The 27,985-nt window shown below is 45.3% G+C and overlaps 1 protein-coding gene across 2 annotated transcripts; it reads left to right on the top strand.

Annotated features, from left to right (window-relative positions):
• Nucleotides 1-2,280: 2,280 nt before the first annotated feature.
• On the top strand, nt 2,281-27,985 carry LOC128893410 (homeobox protein Hmx-like). Of its 2 annotated transcripts, XM_054154321.1 has the most exons (4): nt 2,281-4,044; nt 18,930-19,276; nt 25,242-25,978; nt 27,867-27,985. In XM_054154321.1, the coding sequence occupies exons 1-4, from the start codon at nt 3,461-3,463 to the stop codon at nt 27,876-27,878; spliced, it is 1,680 nt and encodes a 559-aa protein (XP_054010296.1). In that variant the 5' UTR covers nt 2,281-3,460; the 3' UTR covers nt 27,879-27,985. The 2 variants fall into 2 exon arrangements, with proteins under 2 accessions (XP_054010296.1, XP_054010295.1); XM_054154320.1 differs by lacking the exon at nt 27,867-27,985 and having other exon boundaries at nt 25,242-26,288.

Here is a 27,985-nt window from a genome sequence, read left to right as displayed (position 1 = left end):
CAGACCCGGCCCATTATGCCACGCACCTCCCGCGTTTTGTCAACTTGACTCTGAAAGGATCGTTAAAGGAGCCCCTCTCGGACTCGTTAGCCGCGTCTGGTGAATCAAGGATCCAGTGATCGCCCCATTGAAGAGACGCCCGGGTGGGACGCGGAGAACACCGCTCTGAATGGCGAATCTTTATCGCTGGCTAACGACAACGTTATTTTATAAGCGTGGAATTAGTAGTGTCGATAGATTCGATGGCTGCTCATTGCATGAGAATTAGGTGGCTTTTTTCAAGTATTTTATTGGAGACGGTTCGATCATTTGTGATCCTCTTCGGTGATGGACGATGTTATTATACGCAACTTGATATTATGACATACAGGGTGGTTTTCTAAGTCAAACTTTGCCAGCGTGTTCTACAGGCAAAAGTAAGAAAAAAGTGTTATATGAAATGTTCGTACGCTGTGTCGACAAAATACAGGTTCATTATCATTTTGTATTATTAGTTATAAGTCCTTAATAAGACATTTAAGAGCATATGTTCATATAACATCTTTTTCTTAGATTTGTGTGTAGAACTTGCTGACAAAGTTTGGCTGAAAACAAATCTGGAACAAACACCTTGTATATTTTTGTTGGTTCCGAACAGGTCTTCTGTTACGTTATTACATTATAATTCTTTTCTCGTTGTTCCTTTGCTTCCATCAATTTCCATATCCTTCTCCCTGGCGCAATTCCTCTAACTCCAACACGTGGTTTCATCACCCTCAAAGTTACCCCTCAAGAAGCTTCAAGACCATCGCATAAAACCTAAACTTCTCATCATGAAATCATTCCTACAACTAAAAAACCTAGCTCAAGAAGCCTCAGTAACCAATGCATTCTTTATTTTCAGAAAAAACACCAGCATCAACTCCGATCGGAAATCAGAACTCCGTCTAAAACTACCCCTCATCCTGCACCTCCGGCACAGTACTCGCCTCTACCCGAATTGCTCGATAAAATCATTTAAGAATCCGACACCCAAAGTGTTCCGCGGACCACCTCCTCCAACCGAGCCTCGAAAAGATCGACGAGCCATCGCCGAACAAAGAGCAGCCCCCGAAAGAAAAAGGAAAAGCCAGTCGCGGGCTCCACTCTTAATTTCCGTCACCCGACGCCGTATTTAAGCTCGCTCAAGGATTCCACGGGTAGGCGAGTGACGGACGGGGAGATTGTACGACTCGGGGGTTCCCGACTCGGTACGAGAAACTCTGCCCCCCATTCTCCCCCCTCGCGGCCGGCTACGTGCTCGGGGTATTTGTACGCGCGAATACGCGGCTCTGATACACCGACGCGCATAATGCATGTGGTTATAGAGAGCGAGAAAGGTGGGCCGGATGGGTGGAAAAAGAGGGAGCTACCGGGATAGCGGGTAACCAGATAGAGAGGTACGGGGGAACGAGGTGGAAGGGAGAGAACCAGTAGATTAGGTGGGTACATCGCGCGACTGCGGCGAGGACGTTAGTATAGAATACGGATATAGGTGGTACGGCAACTACCATCGTGCCACGGGGTAGCAAGCCAGAGGGAACGAGCTCGAGGGAGAGAGAAATAGACTGCCGCGAAGCTGAAACGCGAGGGGTAGAGGGGAAACGACGACTGGAAACGAGGGGCGAGGACGCAGGAGGGGGGGGCGCGTCGAGGGGGGTAGGCTATAAAGGCTAATTGGTTAAAAGCTCACCGCTGGCTGCAGGCTTAAATCAAGATCTTGGAGTGTTATAATGGATAAGTAACACGGCCAGGCACGGGCACCACCAGCGGAGTTGTGTGTTATCCCCCCCCCCCCCGCCCCTTCCACTCTCCGCACACCCCCTCTCCGCGCCCCCGGACTCGGGGTACGGTAGGTAGCCTCGCTAAACCACCGCAACCACCCCCATTCCGCGATCCGCAGGATCGTCGAGGGCGAGTATCTTTCGAGTTAAGGACTCCGCGGCTCACGCGATTGGCCCGCACCTACGGCTACCCCCGTGCCGGATACACTCTGCCACGAGTCATCGATCGCGCCACCACCCTATGAGAAATCGCGAGATCCATCCCCCTCGGAGAGCCATTTGCTCCGCCCCGCCCGTCGCCCCTCCAACAACGACACCCCTTCTGGCAACTTCCAGCTTATAGCCGTCCCTCGCCTACCCCTCCAGCGCGCGCGGGGCCACCCTTCCGTCTCCGTCCCGTTTCGTGCCTCTCCCTTCCGCCGCTACCCTTCGGCCCGTTTCGTCCGTCCTTCGGTAGTCTATCTATCCGACGCGCAACTACCACCCCGTGACTCTCGAAGCGTGACTCCGTCGTTCCGTCCTTCTCCTCCGCGCAGTCTCGATCTTTACGCCGTCTCTTTCCCACCCGCGACGTACCCCCTTGCCCACACCACTCGGAGTTACCGCCGCCTGCCCCCTGTCTCCGTGCTCTCCGGCTGCGTGCGCGAATGTTCAAGCAAGGCCCTCGTTCGTGTGACCTGTGGTTTCTACGGCGTTTTCCTACCCTTAGTGCGAGCACAGCGGCCCATCCGCAGTCCATCACTCGCCACGAAACGCGATCGCAGAGTGTTCGGTGCGCGCTCGTGGGTGAATCGTTTTCTCGCGTTGCTCCGCTACAACGTCGCGAGCTAACCGCCAGCGAGTGTGCCCGCCGTACCGCGCGTACCCGCGTCCAGCCGGAAAGCGGAAGACGCACGACGACATTCCCGGAGACTCGGTGGATCCGAATCGCGGACAGAAACGGCGAGATCCCCGGTGGAAGCGAGTGGACGAGTGATTAACGATCAACGGCCAGAGAAAGTGACTCGAGGAAGTGACTCGGTTGTTACTCTTCGCGGTTTTACACGCCACAGCAACGTTTTCGCGAACAGAGCACCGAGAGGGGAAGGAGAGCCGAGGAGAGGAGCGAAGCTACGGTGTCGGACCGGTGGGCGGCGATAGGAGGTGCTGACACGCACGCACACATGCACGTAGGTGGGAAGGGGTGGATAGATTGAAGGACGAGAGGGGTGGTCAGAGCGGGTGAGTTCTGAGAAGGGTGGGCCCTCCAAAGTGTCTTGTCTCCTATCATCCTGTCGTCCAGGGTATCGCTTACGAATGTCGCGCGATCGAGCGATCCGTCTCCGATCCACGACGACGAGGGACTTCCGGCCGACGGAGGCGACGCGAGGTGCACATTAGATAGAACGGAGAATCAGCGCCGACACGGTTGGACTGATATGCGACGCGAAGGACTGGAACCGCTCCGCGTGTCGGACAGACTCTGCTGGGCCGTCGGAACGTCGACGGAGCCGGCGGCGAGCTTCTGACGGGAGGGTGACACGGGCGACGGGACGATCGTGCTAAGTGGAAGAGGTGACGAGTCGCGTGTGACCGGTGACGGGACGGTCGAGGGACTGGAGACGATCGTGCCGTGCACGGGGATTCCCGGACCTTGGCTCGCTGGACGCGCGTCGACGATGTCGGGCGAAACGGAGATCGAGGTGTCTGTGGTGTCCGAGGAGGACCTGGAGCTGGAGGGATCGAGAAGTAGCTCGACGCCAGCGGAGCTGCTCCTTCAAGAGAAGAACGGCAAGCCCGGTTGCGGGTTGAACAATCATCACTCGTTCAGCTTCGACGTCGGCAAGCCGGCACTCAGGCCCCCGTGTAATCCTCAGTACACGTCCTTCAGCATCTCCAGCATCCTCGGCAGGCCTGAATCGCCGCCAGTCGACTCGACGTCCACCGTGTCCGGCGAGAGGCAGTCCTCGGACGTGGACAGAGCCTCACCGCTGCCGCAAACGCAAAACTCCCAGCGGATCGGTTCGACCTGCGACAGCCCTGGAAGAGGACTGTCCTCGCCGACGCCTCTGAGGTACTCGAGCCAAAGGGGCACTTCTACGGTGGGCCACGGGTTAGAGACTAGGAACAATACGGCCAGTATCGGTATCGGGTGTACTACCAGTGCTACCAGCCCAGCAACGACATTCTCGCCTCCGAACGACGCCGCTGCGAATCCGCTCCTGGGACACCAAGCGTCGGCGGACTTGGCTATGCTGTCGAGGTACGTTTGCTTTATGTTCATCTGCTTCTTGTTATGCTAAGTGGTGAATCGTGTTCGTTGCACTGTTTTTCGCTGGTCAGGAAAATAGATTAGGTGTCTGGTCAGAGGACGATAATTTGGTCTAGGGGGCTGTTAGTTGACAGGTTTTTTGGGTAGTTCGGTTATCTCAACCGGATTCTTGATAGTGCTCGAGGCGGGCAATGTTTCATATCGTAGGCTGAGATTTAAAGAGCAGGGAGCTACGTTTGAACTAAATACTGCGGTCGATTTGTTCATTCAATCTCGTTTAGGAACTGTTGCTCCAAACTAGGCGTCGCACGAGTAGAGCCCTTCGATTTAACCCTTCAGGAGCATACAAGGAGACATCCATAAACATTTGGAAATAGGACACGAAGAGATAAATTCTTCAAATGCCTCGGTGAAAGAAACTATAACAAATACCTGTATAAACAGATTTTCTGGTACCTAGATTACCAAACTAGGCACGTATAGCTTCTAAATGCCAACAGTTTAAAACTGAAATCATCCGTAAAATAAACAGACGTACGCAACTTCGGCGTCACGCGTTAGCCTTCCGACGGTCCCGAAATTCACAGACGTGTACCCATCACATAATTTACTCTGTCAACACTAATATTTCACGTGGTAATAAACTGAATGATGCATGAAACAATTGTATATAATTCATGTATTGCGTAGAAGAACTCTACACAAAAATTTGAAAACGTTCATTTGACCGGTCATGGTAGGTTTAATGTTAATGTAAACATCGTACGTTCCTTCACAGCGTCACAGTGCCTTGTTTCAGTTATGATTTCTTTTATGAAAAATTGTTTTTCCTGCATGCCTCCGCTTGGATTACGAAGAATAATTAAAGGTTCGCACGATGATCCAATTTAATGCAGTTGGAACGGAGTATTTGCTGCTTGCAATGATTCATGGCATAGTTTAGTTTGGTGCAACTAACATGTCGCATTAACGCGTCAATACCACTGAACGGAGCTATCAATGTTTACTAATAAGGAATTAGCGGGCGCCATCAATGTTAAATCTGCACTGCAATGGGTGCCGGACGCGCAGTTAATAATAACTATCCCGTCTGTTATCGCACTCCATCATGAGCAATCGACGGTCATCGATGACGATCCTGAAGCGTGAACCTGCACTTGAACTTCCAGACATTTCACGCGGGCGAACGTGTTTGCTCGAATGGTACGAGATCAAACTATGTTCAACCGTTTCTAATTTTATTACGAACGGTAGAAAGAAGATTGTGGACAAATGAGTCGTTCATTGCACAAATCGATTAACTCCATAAAAAAAGAACAGTCGAGAAATGCAATGAAATGGCTTCTGAAATAAATTATTTATTATTCGATGGCTACAAAAATTTTGTCGATTAATGGTGTTAATCTTTAATATTCAGGAAAGTTATCATGAATACAGAAAGTTATCATGAATACAGAAAGTTATGACTACACCAAGGGCTCTGACACTTAAATTTAAGATTTTTTAAAAAGTGGAGTTAGGTCGATCGTAAATCGATTTGCGCAGCGAACGGTTCAAATATCCAATGCTCGTGAATGGGACTTGACTGACTCAAAGAACTACAGATCAATACAGATTCATCTTTCTTCGTTAAAAAGACTTTGTTTTCTGTCCTTGAAGTGGTGAGTCTTAGACACTTGGGTTAATGTCACCAAACACCTGAACTATCAACTAACTGAAACCCTTTAACTTCAATCTTATAAATCAACCATCCATCAAACGATGCCACATAAATTCCTCGTAGTTAGCTTAGAGACCATTCTTCTCTTCATTATTGAAGATCATACCTTTTCACGAATAACATTAACAACCACAGCCTACGGATCACGATTAACCGACTCAAACTTCTTTAGTAGCAATATTTTGACATCATACATTAAACTTCATCAAACAATACCTAAAGTCCTTTTCTTTGCCCTAGAGGACCGTCTTCCCCGTTGGAAATGTTATTCTTGAACCCCTTCACCCTTTAAATCCGTTCATAACGTCAACACCCATTCTCAACCAACTCAAACTCCTCGAGACTCAGCCTTCTTACAGCTCGCACCTACCCCAAGTAATACCTCTTAACAGATTCGCGACCACTGACGTGAATTCAGCTCGCTACAAATTTTGTTTCTACTTATAAAAAAATTATGAAAATCTGTTCACTTTGTGCACTACATATTTACAACATCGATATTTCAAAACATCATTTGTCATTTTTATCTTCGCCCTAACGATACAGAATTGTATCGTTTTCATCAGTACCCGATATTAGAATTAGAAACGTAAAATATCTATAGGTCGCGATTCGTTCTGTTTATCCCAGAGAATCTCGCTGTCTGAACGACGTCCATCTTTCTACGACCAACGTCGTCAAACGAGATCCAAACCTTTGCTCGACAAGCTCAAACTCCCAAGAGCTCACCCCCAAGTCTCCGTCTCTCGACGCAAAATATCCTTTTCAAGCAACACACCTCTGCCGCGCCATGAGAAAGTCACCTTCCGTCGGATTGGCGGTCCAAAATTAGAAGAACACAGGCTGCCAAGCGGAGCCGCGCGTCGCGCGTGGACCACAGATGAAATTTTCGTGGGCGTGAGTGCTCTCGGATCAAGATACACGACGAAGCAGAGACCAAGGGGGTTTAGGGGGTTTGTCGGGGGTTGATATAGTAGCAGGGAGCAGCGCGCGCGTGCGGTGAGGATTATATTATGTGGGAATGGACCGGAGGGGTCCGTAATGGGCCTATTAGGCTGTCTCATTTAATAACAACCGTAGCAACAACCACCCTCTTACATTACTTACGTTACTTAGAGCTCGGCTCTGTATCGAGTGTATCCGCGAGGAACACGAGCGCCGTGCCACGAGGGGCCGCGACGGGGAGGGGTTCGAGATGATTTTATCAGATTTACACCCCCCTTCCGATTGACGACTACCACCGCTGCAACCGGCTGCTCGCTGCTGCCGGCTCGATGCCTCCGATTGCTTGTTTTCCACCCGTTTACCATTTGATTAAGTTCCACTCGCATGCACCATTACTCCGTCGCGCTCGACGAACAGGGAAAAGGTTTTCGTTGGGGTACCGCAGTGGCCCCGTCACGCGGGGGTGGCTCTCGTCGAGCGATCACGATTGCTGTCGCTTCGGATTCGCGATGACGATTCTGTCGTTCATCGTCGAGACGCGATCGCGCGTTGTTCGAGCGCGGGGAACACGGGACACTCCGTTCCACGGATTTGGTAGGATGCCAGAAGGGGCTGGAAAATAGGCATTTTAGGGGGAATTCGCGGTTTTTGTCGGCCATTGCGCTGGGAGATTAAACGACGTGAGGTATTGGAAACGTAGGTGGCACCGGGGGGACGGGACAATCCAAATTGCGAGCGTTTGCATTTTGAAAAATTGAATGTGCGCATGGAGACACCGAGGGACGGCGGGTGATACGTGTGCGTTGATGGAAACGACAATAGAAACCTTCGAAGTAGCTTTACTGTAACGGCTGCAAATATCAATAATAATAATAATATTGCTTTATTTACTGGCAATATGCCCTTGATATCGAATACAGTACGAAAAAAAAGAATAAAAATCAAAGAAATGGAGGCAAGCACGGCGTATCATTATGTACCATATTTGACTAGATTACGCACACGCAAAATTGCTGCAAATGAATGTTTTAACGCCGAAGTTGATTCATGAAAAATATTAACAGACATGTTAAGGTTGTTAGCCGTCGCACATTCTGAGGTACGGCATGAATCAGTATAGAAAATATTATTGTTTCTAAGTAGCTTTCTTGGAATACTAAATGTCAATCGATCTAGTATCTTAGGACGTTCAATTTTTCCGTTAATAATTTTTAAAACACAGGATGTTGTGATAATTGTGACATGCTATATCCATAGGTCTACCAATCATGTAAGAGACGTACCTTAAGAATTCGTATAAATAACATTTACACATTGGCAAGCGATGTATCGATTTCTTCTTCTTGCGTTCGAAAAATACTTGAAAATCTATGCAGAGGAAGCGAGAATCTCCGAATCTAAGAAGGTTGCGAGGTTCGGGACCTGTTTCGGGGAAGATCGAGTATCAGGGGGGAACCGCGGAAAGTAGAAAAGAATCAATTAGGCAGCGGGTGCATAATACATCAGCGGATGAAACACCAGCGTAGTCAAAGTTAAGGAGCCTAAGGCTCCCGAGAGAAACGGGCACCTATCCCGCCCATTTCGGCGCGCCCCCTTACGTCTTCCGCGAGGAGGAAGCGAGCAACTTCTAGGTTCGATTTATTATTAAATTGGTGCATACGGCATCCAGCCAGGAGTCTTGGTCTTGCCAAGGTCGGCTAAGTACACGAAAAGCTTGCACCGCGAAATCTTCTCCGCCGTCTCGACGCTTAACGCCAACCCCTCCCCACTCTCACCCCTTCCGTTCCGCCCCTAAACTGATACGGTAATAGCATTTCCCAGGGAGAAGAGATTTCAGCGGAAAGGATTCCCGTGTAGAATATTATCCGAATTAGACGCTCTACGAATTTACCTCGCATCCGTTCGTTCTACGACGGGACGACGGCCACGCTTCGCTCGCGGAAGCGCGTTAAGCTCAAGTCGCGATACCGTGGCTGTAAACTGCTTTGCGCGGAGAGAGGAGTACGGTTGAAATGCGCTGCGCGGAGTGGAAACCGTTAACGTTAATGTTCGGTAATTTGCTGCCACGTGGATTTAACGATGGCTAAATTCGGTGGTGCTTGGGGTGAGAGGAAATTGGAGAGGATCAAGTAGCCTAGTTTAGACGGATCACTTGGATAGCGACTGTTTAGTAGATCGTGCTCGCGATGTCTACGTATACCACTTTTGGGGCCCACGAGTCCATTTAGGTCGGGTCTCAAACAGTGCTGCCAAGAATCCTCGGTTTAACACATTCCCGATCACCGACGTGAATTCACGTTACTTGAAATTCTACTGGTTATGACAAAATTATTAAAATCTTTTTATTTTATACACTATATGTTTAGAAATGTAAATATATAGGTATCAGAAATGTAAAATATCTGCCGGTAGCGAGTGTTTTAATATCATAGAACATTGCTTCTAACTCTAGCTGTCTTATTAAAGCTACTTTCATTTTTACGAAATTCACGATTATTTATTCTTTTTATCACACTCGCATGTTCATCTTAACGCCAATCAACTAAAACATAACATTTTTCTATAAGTCCGAGAGACATTTTCGAATTCTTCGACTTTCTGACACTTCAAACGCCAAAAGTATCATCGGGCTGCTTTTATACTCTCCCAAATAGGTTCTCTCGCAAAGAAAAAGATGCTTAACGAAAAGTTAACGAGTAGAACTTACCAGGAGCGGTCCAATAAATTTCAATCTTCGATTATCGGCACAACCGGCGAAGCTTGCGGTCTCGAAGAAACTTTATAGGGCCAAATAATTCAACTGGTCGGAGTTGAATAATTGTCCGTCGCCTCGCCAGACTGGACGCTATCAGGTTTAAAAGGGAACACGACAAAGCCCGTATTAATATTGATAATATTCCGGAAGAGAGACGTGAGCGCAGGACTCCATGAATTAATCAGAATGCCACCTAGCTAACAGGAACGCGTATCCCGTTTATCTTCAACATTTTCCCACGATCCAATTAAATTATCACGTGTTTATTCCGGGAACTTAGAGCGCCGAATGTAATGTCACTTTATTACGAAAGTCGATGGTGAAATTATCGATGGTGGTACTGAAACACGAGATACGATAATTTAAGATCGTTTAAATTAAGTCATATTTAATTAAACGAATTTGAGTTAAGAATTGAATCGAAAGCGTGAGATAAAATTTTCCCCCGTGACTCATCGTCTTCAAAGAAACCGAGATTAGACAGGAAGAAAGTAGACGGTGCCCCACGCATGTTTTAAAATAGATTTTCTCAATACTGAAAGATCCTGCAAAGAAACTTTATTATATCGTGTTGTCTGGAAAGTTCACGTCGATTTTTGGTAGATGGTACATGTTTCAATATATCGAAATGGTTGAAAACGAATAACATGTATACATTTCTTAAAAAGTGGAAAGATTATGGAACAAAATGGTACCTAAAGTCAGTCCCATAAGTATTAGAACCCTCTACATGTTCAAATTGTAGTTGTAAATATATATATATATATATGTTGGATGTTTATTCATATACATATTTATAAAGGAGAATCGATTTAGAATTATGAAGGCTATCATTTAAATTAGACAAATTTCTTCGATAAATATAGAGTGTACGTATACTTATGGAACTGACTATGTAATTCGATAAATATATATCAAAATTCAAACGTGCCTTTGAATTTTTCTTAAAAATTGTCACGAACTTTCTGGACAACCCAACAAGTTTTTGTTGCTCGTTTTCGCAAAGAATCCCTTTCTTGCAATTAAAACCACGTTTATAGTTACATTCAACCTACCTCGTGTACATTTATTCTCATTACACCAAGCAATTTATCCTATTTCTTAAGAAATTTGTAAGTCATCTTACGCATTTATTATGTACACGCCGAGCAAATTACGTCGAAATAAATTTAGTCCTTTGCTTAGCGTAAACGCGTCGCTAGCAAGAACGCGTCTCCCGTTTATCTTCAATATTTTCCCGCGTTCCAATCTAATTACCGCGTGTTTATCCTCGGGAAACGGGGTGCAACAAATGTAACGGCGTTCCATTAAAAAGAAAAAAAAAAAAGAACTAGTCTCGCGGGCGGCATTGAAACGCGAGATACAGGATCGTAAGAATATTTTTCTTTTCACTTTTTGCTTCTTTTTGGCTCTCTGTCGCTCTTTCTCTGTTCGCGCCGAGTAAAAGTCGCGCGGGCCCCTTTGCAGCGGGGCAACAATATTCAGGCAACGTTACCGCAGGCGCATGACGTCTATGCGCAAAAGATCTGGTCGGGATAATCCGCGACAGAGTCGGCCTCGTTAATTACAGCGCTGATGAATGATTCGTTAATTAGCGTGGGATCGCGCTCCAAGTTTCAAAGGAAGGTACGATAAAGCCCACTGTGTATGATCGCCCGTTCGAGGGCGATATGGATGTTCAACGTCGGAAACAAATGTGGAATGAACGGTAGCTGGGAATAGACCACGAATAATAATCGCGTCGAAACACAGTTTCCCTCTCTCTCTCTCGATCCCTTTGATTCCCCTGATCCCCTTGCTCGCTCCGTATATCTCCTCGATTCGTCGTTTTCTCCACTGCTCTCGTTTACGCTGGTGACGCCTCCATTCTTTCTCCCAAATCAAAAACTTCACGGCTGGCGAAACCACCTTGAAAAGAACTTTTCGACGATTTTTAACGTGGACCATTTTACCGTCTTTAAAATCAACGTGTTCGTTAAGATTATAATAAGTTAGCTACAGTGATATTTTTCTTTTATATTACTTTTATTGAGTTTTACGTAACGCTGCCTCGAGTGATCGAAAAACGATTCATATAGGGTAATTTTGCGTTAAAAACTGAAGAAGGAGTGCGGAATACGACTTTTCGATGCGAAGCTTCGTTCACGAAGAAATCAAGCTTGAAGTGGATGGTATACGTGAAGTTGGTGTTGCAGCATGTGTGCCCCTCGCGCATGTTGAACACCGATTTTCTCAAGAACAACGCCTTGTATAAACAATTTGATCGTACACTTTCGACGAAGTTTTTCGCGAAGTACTCCATTTATAATGGCCAATGTTCGAGGGGGTGTCTTAATTCAATTTGCAATTAAGTAGGTTCGAAAATCGCCAGCGACAGGAGCGTTTGAGTGGCGCGTTTTGTAAGGGTTGAAAGCGTACAACGAACTCGACAACTTTTTAATAAGCGAAGAAATCTTTGCGACGTTTCCGTAATTAATTCCCCGTCGCTCGGCGGAGTTTAATCCGCGAGTGTATCCTGGTCGAGTTTATAAAGCCCGCAAGCGTCGCGCTAAAGCAATTAAGTTGTTTCCTTGAAATCCAGCGAAATGAAGTTGTCTTCTGTGTAGGCGCAAGCATAAATCCTCCACTTGGCCTGTAACAGGCAGCGAGCGGAACGAAGCCAAGTAGCGGATTTAGCCGAGTACTTTGAAAGCCAATAACTCATTGTTGGGTCATCGTAATGACACCTCGCGAGTCAGTACGTAACCGTGAACGTTGTTAGCCGAATCGATAAAAATACGATCTGCCCGTGTGCGTGTTAAAGCCAAAACGATACTCGCTATTTTGCTTTGTTCGACGAAACAATACCGAGCATACGCTATTTTTATCGATGATCAACTGTCTGGGAAATTTTAATTTTTAATTGACATCGTTGGAATGATCGTTCGAACGGGAACGCATTCGAGTACGAATTTTAGTTGAATAAATTTTCGTTTGGATAGATCGACGAATAAACCGACGGGTGTGACAAATTCGTTTGTTATCGAGGACCTTCGAATAACGAATCGAATCTTATTCGAAACAAAATTTGCCCGACTCTGGTACGAACCTCCATTGTATACTACCTTTCGACTCTCCTTCCTTCGGAAAATTGGGGATCACTCTCCGATGGAGAGTTCTAATCGAATTTGGAGCGCGCGAACCTAACCCAGGGCCGATTGCCCGCCATCGTGCGTAATCGACTTCTCCTCCTAGTCTGCGCTCGGGACCGAGCCCCCCGGTGTAACGGTACACGACAAAACGTATCGTGTTACGAGCACGATCGTTAACCACGGCATAAAGAGTTCATATTCGAGAATGGCACTTACTCACCGCGCGCAAGCAACCCAAGCGAAAGGTGGAATAATAATCAATACGGGAAAAGGGATAATATCCCCCCATTGAACGGGGTACAGTGGCATTAGGAGGTTAGGGGGAGGAGGCAGAGAGAAAGTTTAACGGACAAATTGCCCGAGGATGCCGTGGCAAGCGTCGAAGGAATCCGACTCCGTGCTTGACCAGCGAGAGTGAATCGATACACGGCCACGTCGTCGTCGACGTTGTCGTCGGTTAGACGTTCGATTCGACTGTAGTCGCCCGTCGCGTTCCGCCAAAGCCGTCCGTATCCGATTATGCAGGGGAGTCCCTCCGCGCTCGGTAATCAGCGAGTTTCCTCTCTCGTGGACACTATCGAGACTAACAAGCTGAGAAAATCGCGAATTGGGTATTGTACATTGCTCAGGTGTTGGCGAGACACCTACGAATTGAAGTGGACAGAGGCAAGGAAATTGCACTGTCCGCTTTCGCCCCCTTTCATTCGAGAAGTCACACTGCTTAGTCGTAGTCGACGCTACATTGTCGGTTAAATACGAAATGTACCTTATGCATCTCGAACTCTTTAATTTTTCTTGCATGTGAGTCGTTCGCTGCGCAAATTGATCGACTCCACTTTTAAAAAAATCTTACATACTACGGATGTTGAAAGAAATGCGGGCATACTGCAATCAACTGCCTCAAACTCGAGGGACTTCGATACTTGAGGCCACCAAGCTGGCTACAGCGAGGAATGGGACTTCAATTTTAATAGATGAGGATTGTTAGCGATTTCGTGGAACTGTATCAACGACCTGTGGTTTCAAACTGTCTCAAACTTGTCAGAGCTTAAGAACACCGGTATTCAGAGCAACTATAACGAAGAATATCACCTTGTTCCAAGAGAAATTGGATTATTATACATTTCATAGAATAGTTTCAATGATCTGTTCCTTCAGACAAGTTCAAACCGAGTTAAACCCTGCATATTTCGATGGTCGACTATCCTCAACTCACTCAAACTTCCTAAAACACCGTATTCTTCATCGGGAGAACCTCTAACTCCATTGTTGAAGATATCCTTCTTAAACCCCTCTGCAAACAGCGTCAACAACCTAACTACCATGGCTCACAAGTCACTGAAATCTCTCGAAGCACATTTTTCTGCGTCACGAGCCAAACGTTCGCCGAATAATGCCATCTAAACTCCTTTTCCTGAGCGAGCGAGTGAAAAAAAGCGAAAGTATCGGTGGCAGCCGAGATCGATGGAAGTCGAGAGTAGGTCCTCTCGAGGTGGAATCGATCGAGCGAGGAAGAGGCCAGAGCGAGAAGATTGCGCCCGCGGAAAAGGGGAGAAGAAAGCAATGGCCTCTCTCCCCGCGGCCATTCAGTCCGCTGGCTACCTAAGAAGACGTAAGCCGCGCAAGAATTAGGCAGAAAAAGGTGGAGCACGCTCCTCGAACGACCGTAGTGTTTGGGTGTTTATACCTGCTCCTTAGAAAAGACCTCTCCCTCCCCCCTACAGCTGAATGCTTACAAACAGGCGGTTGTCAGATTTCTTTTATCTTTCCTGGGGCATCTGTGTGGCTGATGCCTTCGGGGCGCTACTCCTCTTTTGCGTTTCCTCTTTCTTGTTCTGGCGACGAGGCCTCTTCTTGCGCGACCACCCTCCGACAGCGCGCGATTATCGATGCTGGAGATGGGAAACGTTCTTATCTACGCATTAATGGTATCTTATATAAATTCCTTTTCTGTTATGCTTCTAGTTCTCGAAACGTTGTGCCAGCCAGTTTTCAAATTGACCCTTTAAGCGCCAGAGGAAACTTTCATACATATCCGAGAAACGCCAGAGAATTTTAAGCAAAGATGCATGATTGTGAACAGAAACGGTATATTTCGGTATAAATAGGCAGACTAAAGAAGACACCGACTTCTCAGTCGTTATATGCGTATTACGGTATTTGAAGTAAAATTGAAGTGCACAGATAAATCTACGTACATTAGATAACGAGGTTATTTTCGTAAAGCAAAATTGATTTTTTAACGAGTTCTAACACTTACTGCTTCGAGCAGCGATATATCGCTCTCTGGCAGGCAAAGGATTACACACGCAATTTCTTTTTCAATTTTAAGCGAAATTACAGGAAGGAAAGAAAAATCCTTTCTTACGGTTTAATTGAGCTGGTTGGAATATAAAATAATGCGAGGAGTAATTTAAAGTAACAGCGTCACGCATTAGGAGAACGATTGATAGTTTTCGGAGGATCGAGAGGAGCTTTTAGACGTTCTGTTGGGAAGGTTGTTTGTAAGGGATGAAGATCTTCTTAGCGATATCCCTTTCTGCGCGGACAGCTCGGGTTTGTTTTCCGATCTTCTTTCGTTTGTAGACTGATTACGGATTTTCAAGTCTTCGATGTCCCGGTGCAGTGGTTCTCTATTTTCTGTGGCTACCGTTCAGTTACGCCGAGCATCTAACTCCTTCATCCCCTTAATTTTGATGAAGCTTTGTGCGATACATCTCGGGAAACACGCGAACGATGATGTTTAATAATTTTCTGTTTTCTTATTCCAATCAGGACATTGAACCAGGCTTGTCTTTTCCGATAGGGTGTCTCTCAGTTCAATCACGTCCCCTCCTGTCATCGATTAAACGAACCTTGTCGAGCATCGATAATCAATGGACTTAGGGGGTGTTTCTTGAGCCAAAGTGGTCCGAATCCGTGTCACGAGAAATTTGGGAAGCCTGTGATTTAGGGAAATTACCAGAAGGCCACAGTCATTCTTAACCCTTTCCACTGGAGAGGTAGAAGACGAGCGAGGACGAGAGCAAATCAACCAGCAATAATGTTTGTTTAGATTTCATTTCTTTGTGACTCGAAGTGTCAATAAAATGATTGTCAGTGTGGCAAAGTCTGATTCTCAAATCTCAAATTAGAGATCTCATTCTCGAAGTCGATCTAAGCTTAGCATTCGTGGCGATAGAATGCTAAGAAAGTATCTCGAGTTTCGGATAGATACCAGAAAAAAATATGCAGAGTTAAAATTCCCGACAGTTACAACATGTCCAATCAAAATCGAAGCTCACCAATCAAAACCCAAACCAAAGTCCCTAAAGTACAAGCTCCCTCCCACTGCCTGCTCTACCTCCCTAGATCTCCACCCAAATCCTACACCTTCCAACGCCTAACGACCGCGCCGGTCAATTAAAAATTCCAACAACGTCCGAGGTTGGCCAATCGATACCAGATTGGTGTCTCCGAACACAGCTCGCAGCGATTAAGGCATCCCAGCGGTAATCGATGTGCCAGCTCGGTCGGCTCGACCGACAAGCCCCCGCGAGGAATCGTCGACGATCGTTGCCGAGCATGTGCAATAGGAAAGTGCGTTGAGCAGGCGATCGGATCGCTCGACGCGGAGCATGACTGCGAAGGGAAGCGTAGCCAGGAACACGGGGGAGTTAGTATGGCTTCCGAAGCCTCAGCTTCTGACTACCACCTTTCGGTATCGCCCTGTGCGGAAACTCGGCTACCTACCTACCTACATTTCACCCGGACTAAATCGTCGCCGCAAATCGGCGCTCGCGTTAAGTTGCTCCGTCGCGACGCGGCGTCAAGCGGTCGCAGCTGCACTTACCGCGCTGATCAGGAGTAACGATCGTTACACGGCCGTTGAGCAGCTGTAACGGGCGACCCGTTAAAATGGCCGCTATAATTGAGAGTTCTGGCGCGAGGACGCGACGCTGGGGTCTCCAGGGGGCGGATACGGGACGACGAGACCACTGCGGATACTGCGCGAGGTCTGGTAGCGAGGGCGAAGAGGACCGTTTGCGTCCGTGGTGTGATCGAGAGTCATTTAGGGCTGGGGCGAACGGAGGAGTGTTTATGGTTGCGCCTGTAATCGGGAAGTCTGAGAGCGTGTACACGCCGGGAGGCTCTGTTTGGCGAACTGTGATGGAGAGGAGTGGCACGAGCTGTGGAGGGGTGAGTTTTAGGGGTTGTGATGCGATTGGGGAATCTAGATGCAAGTCTGTGTTTTGTGGAGGGCTTGATTTCTGATTTTGTTTTAGTTAGGTGGAGTAGAGTGGGATGTACACTTGTTTAGGCATTTTAAGTCGTTAGCTCTAAACACAGTCGCAAACTCTAGATGATTATTGCGAAAGATTCTAGTCATAGATGTTGATTTTGATAGTTTGATCGACTCTATTTGTAGGAAAGTGACACTAGGGCACGCTTGTCTGAAAATTCTGATTCGAGGTACTTTGCTCTAAACACTCTCACAAGCTCTAACTGCTATAACATCAGATCTTCAACTGTATGAATCTAATGTTGACAGAAAAATATCGAAATATATTTGCTTGAGAATTTCGACTACAAAGATTCCTTGCTCTAAACACTCTCACAAGCTCTAACTGTTATAACAAGGATATCCAACTGTATGAATTTAATATTGACAGAAAAATATCGAAATACATTTGCTTGAGAATTTTAACTACAAAGATACCTTGCATTACACACTATCACAAGCTCCATCTGCTAGAGCTGCATCCAAGGGCTACAATCACAAACATGCATTCTCACACTTACTATCCACACCAGCGTATCATCAAACTTCTCTTATCTGAGAATTATTACAGAAATTTGCTAATTGTACGTCTCTTATAAGGTCTCCACGCCCATATCAAACAACTCTATCTGCACACTCCAATTCGCAGCCACTCGAACTCCCGAATCCATTTCTGAATACACTTGTCGAAGCACTCCAAACCCTCCAAACACCAAGCCATCGATTACAACTCTAACAACCCCCTTACCAGAGGCTTCGCTAGGAATTCTCCACACCGTTTACAAGAGAGCGTCTCGCTGAGCGTTTCCGTTCACCCAATGCGCGTGTCGTACGCTCGCAGGTACGACTCGAGGAGAGTTTCACGCGGCGCAGGTACGATTCGAGGAGCAGAGTCTGCAGCCATAAGCGGATTTTCGCTCTTAATAATGAGGCTAAACGAGCGGGGCTCGGGTGTCATTGTTGCGACGCAAGCGTCGCTCTTAATAGGCATAACTCTCGAAATTCCTTTTGAGCTCGAGGGCCAAGTAGCCCGGGGGTATATTAATGGCTTCCTGGTGGAGAGCGACGAAGGGCAGGAGGAGGGCCGAAAAGTGCAGGCACGCCTGTGTAACGTTCGCGAAACGATCTCTGGAGAAAGAGACGGAGAATGGGCGAATTCACTTCTGCGCGGCTGTGGACTGGATAAAATGGGTTTGGGGAAACATTCGCCTGGTTTTTCGAGGGATAGAAGACAGGTTCGGGTGAATCGAGCCCGACGCCTCGGACATGGTCACCGTTCGAGTTGTAAACTCGATGGGCTTGCCTCGCATTGAAAACGTTCCGCCGCTGGTAAAAAAAACGTGGCCACTGTTTTAATCCAAGTTTTTTAGCGGTGTTTTATTTAGAGCGAGGCTTTAAACGGCTTCCAGCCAAACATTTTCGCTAACGGTTTCACTTTTACGACTCCCGCGCTACGAACGGCCCAGAAAACTCGCGAAAAATACGACCGGAGCGCCGTTTCGTAGATCTGTAAAACCATGCGAGGCGATCGAACTTGGAGCTTTAGCTCTGCTCGAATCAGCTGTTTCCTCCTGCACTTTCGGCGATGTTGTTTCTTGATTAATTTATTGGAATTGTAAATTCATTTTTTTTGTTTTTAAATAAATCTATCAAATAGTAGACGTTTCGCGTAAATATTACAAACTACACTAAATCCATATCAATTGGTGAATGTTTCCGGGTAGACACTACAGGCAGATGTCAGTATAATAATCACATAAATAACAGAAATTAGAGCTTAAAAGGAAATAACACTTCCGGCTTCATTATTCAAATAACTCTCGTACCATTTTCAAACTTGGCAATACAAGGAACCAATACATCACCTGTCGATCATGTCTTCAACCCTCTGCTCCATATTTTCCCATTACTACAATATTATACAGTGTCTATGCTCCAAGAATTTCACCATTTCCCTTCTTTCCTCAGAAAGTGCCAAATTCAAAAAGCCTGTGTTTAATTCTTAAAGTTGCATCGACCTGCGTCAATGAACACACGAAACTGACAGAGCACGTATTCTTTCAGATTGGGCCTGATGTCGTCACTGATAGCAGGACGCTACCCAGTGGGAATAGGCGTGGGTGGGGTGTTTTTCCCGTCGACGCTGCAGCACCTTCACCAGCAACAACAGCATCAGCATCACTCGCGGCTGGCGGCCGCGTCGTCGGCGCTGAGCAACGCTGTGCAGGTCACCGGCCAATCGGACATCGTCGACGCCGACGGCATCCGCGGCGTCCTCCCCAGCGGCGCCGGTTGGCCGTTTCCATGGAGGCCGACACATGGCCTGCAGACGCTCGAGCATCCGTCGCCGAGCGACGTGGTGGGCTCGCTGAGCCGCGTCAGTCCTGCTTCCGCTTCCTTCCCGCAAAGGGGTGAGTTGCAGGGATGAAACCAATCGAATTGAATTCCCGTTAAGGTAGAGCCGCGGTTCGAAACCATCGAGTTATTGTTTGGGAGGGTTATATGTATGCAATGGCTAGGAATTTTCTGACGATTTTAGAGGCTAATTTATTGAAAAATTACGAAATTTTGGGAAATGGAAGCTGAAACAGTTTAGCTCTGGTAAGAACTTTTAATTTGACTCTAACAAGGTATAGGAATCAGTTGAGGATCTAAGTGTTAATACACATTTAAAATTACAGTAGGATTTGCTGTGAGATTATAGTTGAGGGTTAGGTCTGGTACTACCTCTAATCACTGTCAATTCTTTTCTCAGCTGAGATTTGGAGTAAATCTCTAGTTGTTTTTCGCATGCATGGTTAAACAGCTGAGAAAATGTATACGAGTATCTATTAGGGAGACCGAAAGGTATTCAAAATTTTATCAACATTTATTTATTAAAGAAATCTTAAATACTAATCAATAAACTAATTTCCATCATTTTCTGACACTTTTTGCCTGCGTAAAGGCAGTTGCTCGATTTCCCTTTTAATAAAGTCCTTCGATTTTTCATTGAACAATTTTTCCAAGTCGAAGACATTTTGATTACTTTTCGATCCCTCTAATATATACTTCAGGATTTCTGATACCAGTCCAACTACCTCGAGAGAAGTCAACAGTGACAATTTCTGTGGCGGTGAACAATCATTTTAATTGTGAATTAACAGAAAAGCGGTAGTGAGGGACTCGTGCTTAAGTCCTCTACCAACTCTATTTATCTATGAGAAGGGAATCGAGACCAATTATTCTCAACACTAGTGTTTATTAACACCAATTCCTAGCATTAGAGTGTATTTATTTGCAAAGACAAAAAAGATTAAACCTGCCTACTCACGATAAAAGAAAAAGGGACCTTATGCAATAAATACATACTTCCTCGTTCGTTTTACCTCGTAGCTTTGTTTCTCACCAAGTGATCAATCTCAATTTGTTACTTCGCTTTAAATTGTAGAATATTCTCCTTCCCCTTAAATTTGAAAGATTTACTGCGATCACGAATGATCCATCAAAACATCTCTGAATCCCACCACTGATCCAGGCTCCTGGTTTTCGAATTTTGTTTTCAATCGCGATTCTATTGTTGTAGCATTCCCGGGTTACTCGATGGTTTAGTTACATTGGATTGGGTTTTTATCAACCCTCCGGGGTGCCGATACACAGTTTACACCGTGTTTCATGGTATATGGAATTGTCGAGACCTCTGGATCGACGAAGATAACAACATATTCGATCTATCGGACGTTTTAGCGTTTGAGAATAGACTTCTGATATATTACTCGAAGAGAACTTGAAGTTAAATTGTCTGAAACATCGGCATTATAATTTATCATTCAAAATATCCATTTTCTGTTTATTTTGTGTCCAACTTAACGATTTCTGTTCACAACTCGAGTACAATTCTCTACAATATTGACGCAGACGAAAAATAGGCCTTAAATCGTAATTAAAATGAAGTAATTCGCAAGTTTCATTTCATTTCAAGCTCAAATTAGCCAATTCACTGCCAGGCAAATTTAAAGCGTTTTCCCTTGGGCGTCAAGATTTAATACAAACTATTAAATTCGTTGTTTTGAAAAGAAAATTTACGATCTTCTCTTGCAATATCGTGGCTCAAAAGGCTATAAACTTATCCCTCGAGTAATTGCAATCAATTTGAACTACGAGACATCTCGTGGTTGGCAGTGAACGGGTTAAAGAAGAATTCATCTTCGCTCTCTTTTTGTGCCAATGCCTCGATTGGATTGTACGTTGTCCTCGGTATGCGTGTAATCACGTCTCATTGTAGGATCATATATTTAAGCTAGTCGAGCACAATAGATCCATAAACATTCCCGTGGAGAGCGGCGGGTTACCGAAAATCGCGCGGTTGAATACAATATTCTATATACACTAGATAGACGAGGCTGGGTGCTGGTGTACCTATCGACGAGCAATGAATCCAAACACCAAACGATTAACGTGATTGGTTCGTTGTTATAATTACTTCGATTAACTATGCGCAAACAAATACCGGATCGAATATCATTTCTTCTTCGAATTACGGTAGCAGCTACTTAAAGAAATTAAAATGTTAAAAATAATAATGAATATAGTAATGTTATGGACTGTATGAGTTAAGATATACATAAGAAAGTACTAATGATAATAATAATAATAATAATAATAAAAAGAAGAAGAAATAAGATATTGAAATTAGGCTGTTGTTGTTTCAAATTGCTACAAAATTCCTTTAATATAAGGCCTTCTATTCAGAGCAATTCGAAGATGCAAGCTTGAGTCGAGACAGACTGAATTGGCCACTCAAGGTCGCACACAAAGCTTCCCCCACTCTAACACTTGACTATCTCCCACTCTGTGATCAACCTTGCAGACATTCTGTCACTCAAAAGATATATTTATCTTCAATTTACAGTTACAAACATCGATTCTTTTATTTAGATACATGTATGTACATTCTTTTATTTAGTATACATGCTACAAGAATTATATTCTCTTACAGACTACCATTTTTCTTTTTCAATTTGCAGAAATATTTCTCAAAACATGTACTTGTAATATAAATATACAACATTTAAATCACGCCTTCCCTATCATTAGGAAATATTCCCAAATATTTTCATCAGCCATCAAGGAGTTCTTCATCCCTAAACAAAGAGGGCAAACGCGGTCTTCTACCCCTCCGAAAATATTTCCTCGTAAACGAAAAAGCTTCCAAAGGTAAACTACCGATTGAAAGAGACAAAACAACGACTTAGGTGGAAGTCGTGAAAGCGATCCGGCCTGTTTGATTTTGCGGCGTGTCGGGGCAAACCAAACGAGGGATGTTTTCGGATGAGATTGAGGGAGGTGGCGATGATGGAACGTCGCAAGACGAGGATCGTAAAAGAGCAGAGAACGGAACGGAGAGAAAAAGGCAAGGCGAGGGTCTGTACACGTTATACGTAAGTGTATAAACGCGAGCGTGGACGGCGAGCAGTATGGCTTCCACGGCTTCCACCACGACAAACGAACGTCGATCGCCTTACCCACCGATCGTTTTACTCTTGCCACTTCACCAAAATACTTGGCTGACTGCTAGTTGACTGCTACACGAGAAGACGATGGCCGAATATTAGATAGACGGAACTAGACCTCACCCTGGGAGGAATTCTGATTTAGTGAGCTAAATTTTAAAAAAATTAAGTAACCTATTTTTAATGAGGTTGGCTCACCATTGGTCAGAATTTTTGGTATAACGGAATAATTGGTGGATAAATGTTGCGAACGATCAATTTTTTGTTTATTTTGTAGACAGGGTAAATCGAACTCGACGAATCTGGGAAAAGTTGTCATTCGAGATCTTTCAAAGCAATCTGAAACTGTGTTTGTTAGATTATATAGAATATGTAGTAGTCGCACGCTGGGAGTTTGCACCTGAGTCCAATCGGTCGATTTTTATTTTATACGAACTTATCCAGAAAAGGATCAGTTGAAACGCCAAATCCTCATTTTACCAAGTCATTCGAATTATTCATATTAAAACGAATAAGAATAGATGCTTCTAACCCTCGAATTACTTGAATAACGAAAACTGTAATTATAAACCATAAAATTGTAACTTGCAATGGCGAGTATTTCGAGAATTTCGCAGACAATATCGTTGCAATCGGAACTGTTGGCCGACATGCGTTTTAAATTAACATTAATTAGCGAAACCGTGAATTTTACAAGGGATTAGCGAAATCGCGCGAAAGGCGCGAAGTACCAGGGCGGGAGGGGGGGGGGGGAAGGGGAAATGTCGAATATTCCATCCGATCGATGAAAAAGTTTCGCGCGAACGCGCGCGATCCGAAGCAATTACGTCAAAGTGGATAAATAGAATATTAATTAGGAGACTATCAATCGACTACATGTTAAATGCAACGCTGCCGGAGATGAATAGCCCTGTGATTAATCGAATCCGCGCCGCTGGAGCGAGTTTATTCATCGACAATATCGAGAGAGGGATCTCGTCGTCGATCCTATCCGCGACCACGAGGAACGCTTTAAAGGACCGGTTAATTAACGCATTTGGTGCGGCAAACGATCTGCAACAATCACGAACACCAAATAAATAGCGCGATTTGCGAAATCATGGCTCTGTTGGCTCACCACTTGCCTCTGCTGTAATATCGTTTAAATTCGTTCAGTCGATGCAATTGTTGTATTAGCAATTGTTACTGCATATTTCATGAAAAAACTATCGATACCATAGCCGTCCCCACGATAAATGTTCTTCGATTAATATTTGGTAAGAGTTTTAAAACGATTCATTGAATAGTTTCTTTTCAGTAAATTCTGGAAGATGCACTTTATTCTGAAGTTCGAGCATTATGCGTCTAGAAGAAGTTACGTTGGCCTTATTTCGTCGGTGCCTGACGCAACGCAAATACGATTAAGTAGTTTCCATTTCCTGAAGGTCAATATTTGCTTAGGTTGCAGATTATTAGTGTAGCAATACATCTGTTAGGGTAGCCTGTAAACTCGAGGATTATGCTCAACCTTCATGTTCAAGAAACCATTACAGTCTCTACGTCCTGAGATATTTACAGAATCGTTATTCAATCTTAGCAGTTTAGAAATATCTTAGTGCACCAAATGCGGTGAATCTTCGATAAGTATCGCAGGGCAAAACAGTATCATGATTCATTAATAGCTCGATATGGTCAGTGGAGAGGTTCCCAAAGCACCAGTTTTGTAAGTAGCAGGAGTAACCACGCGATAGTTACTGAACACAGGCTTGCGACACTTATCGAACAACTCTCTATATCTCAGAAACTATTACTTCTACGATAAACATGCTTCAATACTTTTACTCTCAGAATTCCTCTCAGAATTCCTTCATCGAATTCTTCCATAAAGAATTAGTCATCCCACCTAAAACAACAAAATTAACCCCCAAATCTCCTCTACGCTACCACTCACCAAGAAACTGTTGCCAACATATTATTAACCCCTCTAGGTTGAACAACTTTCGTTACCAATAATTGCCAAACTACATCGAAACAGATTATTAGTTAAAGTCCAAGTTCGGTAGGGCAAATATAAACGACCTTATTGTTCTCCGTGCGATTGGGCGTGTTTTCCGCGAGTAAAATATCGAAACAACTCGCCTGTGCGCCGTTCACGTGAAACGTAGAAAGCACTTAAGCTTTTATCGTTCGAAATACACGAGAACCGATACGAAGTCGCTCGAGAGGACGATAATGCGTTCGTTTTTAGTAGCTGCGGTGGCGGAAGACTGCTCATCGATATCGATTAACGCTTCAATTTGTCGGCACGCGCGCGCGTACGCGATAATGGAAACATACGCTTCGAATCCAGCCGATGATCGGTAGTTTATTGTCATTGTGGCAAATGCAGAGAGCCAAATGGATAGTATTGCTACCGGGCGTGATATAAATTTCTACGGTCTCGGCCATTAAGCTGCGCTTGCTTTACGCGAAAATTGGTTCATTCGCGTCACTCTTTCCACATCAAGATCGTTATTCAAGGTCACACTGGTGCCCATTGGCGAACACTTACATTAGAAGTGGGAAGATGATACCTTCTGAAATATTACACCTGTCTTTTGGAAACAAAATTATTTTCGATGACCCTGGGTAACCTTGAACTGTACTTGTCTGCGCATGTCTTAGAAGTCTCTGGTGGAAGATAAACGAAGATATGTAATTGAATTAAAAGAACAAGATTGTTTGATCTTGAAGTGTTCTCAGCCATTAGGTAGCCTTGAACTATAACTCGTCGTATTTGTCTTCAAAGTCGCTGTGATAGTAAGAGCATAAGTTTTCATTATCCCTCTCATCCCCCCAAAAACGACCGATCGCTACGAATCAGTCTCGCTAAAATTCTCAACGACTCGATTATTGTTCTGCGCAGACGACCTGGACGACGAGAACGGGGAGGACCGTCTGCACCGGACACGGAGTCCGTCATCCGGCGACGAGGGCCACGACGACCTCGGGGAGCAGGACGACTGCCAGGACGCCGACGGGGAGGGTGAATCAACGAACTCGACGGGCCTGCACGGCGGCGGTGGCACGGGGAACGGCGGCAACGGTGGCGGGAATCCGAACAGCGTCCAGGTCGGGGTGGACGGACGCGACTCGAGCAGCATGAAACGCAAGAAGAAGACGCGCACGGTGTTCTCCAGGTCGCAGGTGTTCCAGCTGGAGAGCACGTTCGACATGAAACGCTACCTGTCGTCGTCGGAACGCGCCGGTCTGGCGGCGTCGTTGCGGTTGACGGAAACCCAAGTGAAGATCTGGTTCCAGAATCGTCGTAACAAGTGGAAGAGGCAGCTGGCCGCCGAGCTGGAGGCGGCAAACATGGCGCACGCCGCGCAGAGACTGGTCAGGGTGCCGATATTGTATCACGAGGCGTCAGCCGGCACCGGGGCGTCAGGCGGTGTCTCGGTGTCGGTGGCCGCACCGCCGACGGCCGCTGCGCCAGCGTCGGTCGCGACGTCGGCGCTCTCCCACTCGGTCGGCGTCGGCGTCGGCGTCGGCACCTCCTGCCCCCCTACCACCGCGCAGCCGATCTTCTACTCCCATCACCATCAGCACCACCATCATCATCCGGGTCACGTGCAGGCGCACACACTCCTGCCCCACCAGGTACACCCACAACCGCCGCCCCCCCCGCCCCCGCCGCCTAACGGACAACCACCCCAATCCTCCTCGCAATAACACCGTCCGGCTCACGAGACCGTCGGCCCGCCGCAACCAACCGTCGCTGACAGCACGATGTCTCTCTCGCGAATCGCCACGATCGCGTTGTCAGGTTGAAACACTGGCATTTGACGTTCTTGGACCGTCGGGGATGCTCACTGGACGATTGGGTTGGTTCGATCGGGTTGTCTTTTTTCGGTTGCTTTGGGGTAGACATTTTTCGAAACCTTACTCGATGGAGAATCGCGGGGATGTTTAGTAGCAGTTTTCTAGGGAAGGTCGGCAGGTGTCGATGAAGATTTTTGTTAATTTCGATGTGTATCCTCCATCTTGACCTTTGTTCATCTTTGGTTGCGAACAATTTCGTAGATAACGCTTTAGAGTTTCACCGAAGCTAATAATAATGGTTGCATGATTTTATTTTCGTAAAGAGAATTTAAAAAAATGATACTTGACGCCATATAATGTGCTCGTTGAAGGTCATTTAGAGACAAGCAGGAGATGTTAACGTTTCACTTTTAAATTCGAATGTGATTGAAACAGAACAGTGCGTCGATTTTGTATATAAAATTTATCGTTTCAAACGTGAGTCAAACAAGTTCATCAAGAATTATATTGTAATTAAAATAAATGAAAGTCGAAGGTTCATTGTATCTATGGAAATCTAAGGGTAGCTATGTTGCACAAAAAGTGATACCGTGTGACGTCATTCGTACTTGTGGAAATGGCCTTCAGCGACCAGCTTTTTTAACTTCGAGTAGAGTGTATCATACTTCAATGGATTACAACCGTAAGTAGATGAAAGAAGTAATTAAAACTAGAGTTCTTCAAATTCTCAAGGCTTTTAAAAAATAGCAATCCTACAGAATTTCCAAGAATCTCAAAGATTTTATACAGAATTTACAAAATTAAGAAAGATCAGAAGTATACAATTTCTTCTTCGATTACTATTTATATAAAATGAGGAAACTCGTTGAGGAAAACGAATTAAAATCAATTTTGATTCGAAAGAACTCTACGAGTAAAGGTATCAAAAATTCGTCCAACCCCAGGCCCATCTGCCGATCCGATTCTCCAGGTTCGTCGCGTCAAATCTTTCAATTTCACGTTTGAAAATTCCGTGTTTTTCACATCGTGGTTTCACCGACGTGGACAAATTAATACGATCGACAATCAAATTTAAAGAAACTTTGACCCCGATTGCAGGAACTTATCTTGAATAGCCTATAGTGAATTACCAACATTCAGAAACTGTTTTTCTGTTCTTGATTCTTGAAACAAAGAGACTACTAATTTTATTTACAATTGTTTCTAGAATCAAAAACAAGAAATCAACTCGTGAATTTTACAACTGTTTTTACTAGGAAAACACTGCAAAACGATTCATGCTCAAAAGCTGCTCAACGCGAGTAATTTTTGTTTATTAGCGAGCATTTTATTCAACGCCATCCAATAAATTAATACGATCGTTACAATGTACATTGATGAAATAATCGAACAGTCAATGAAAAAAGTCGTAATTTTTCTATAGTATCGCATTAATTTGGCCACGTTCGCGGAATGTGGCAGAGAGACGTGCGTTCTCCAGCGAGGTTTGGGCCTTGCCGCGATCCCACGCGACCGTCGACTTCCGGCAAGTCGAAGGAAACGTTGTAATATAAGTATTGTATCTAGTCTATCACTCGTCGATAAGAAACCGCTCGTGGAACGATTCCGAAGAATATTTTGTCGAAGAGCCGCGGGACAAGCACGGCACTGTCCTAAATTCTCTCTCTAAAAAAAAAAAACACCTCCTCTATTTATTTTCTATTTTCTGTGTTTTTTGTTTTTTTAGATTCGTGCGTGAAGATTATTTCTACGATCGAAGTGGACGTGTCACTTGTAAATCGGGGACGTTGCAAAAGCGAAAAACGAAAACGAAAACGAGAAAGAGAACGAAACACAAAAAGTTTT

Source organism: Hylaeus anthracinus, unplaced genomic scaffold (genome assembly GCF_026225885.1).
Source record: "Hylaeus anthracinus isolate JK02 unplaced genomic scaffold, UHH_iyHylAnth1.0_haploid 27453, whole genome shotgun sequence".
Classification (NCBI taxonomy): domain Eukaryota; kingdom Metazoa; phylum Arthropoda; class Insecta; order Hymenoptera; family Colletidae; genus Hylaeus; species Hylaeus anthracinus.
Note: the sequence above shows the minus strand (reverse complement) of the source record. Positions and strands in the feature narration are given on the sequence as shown.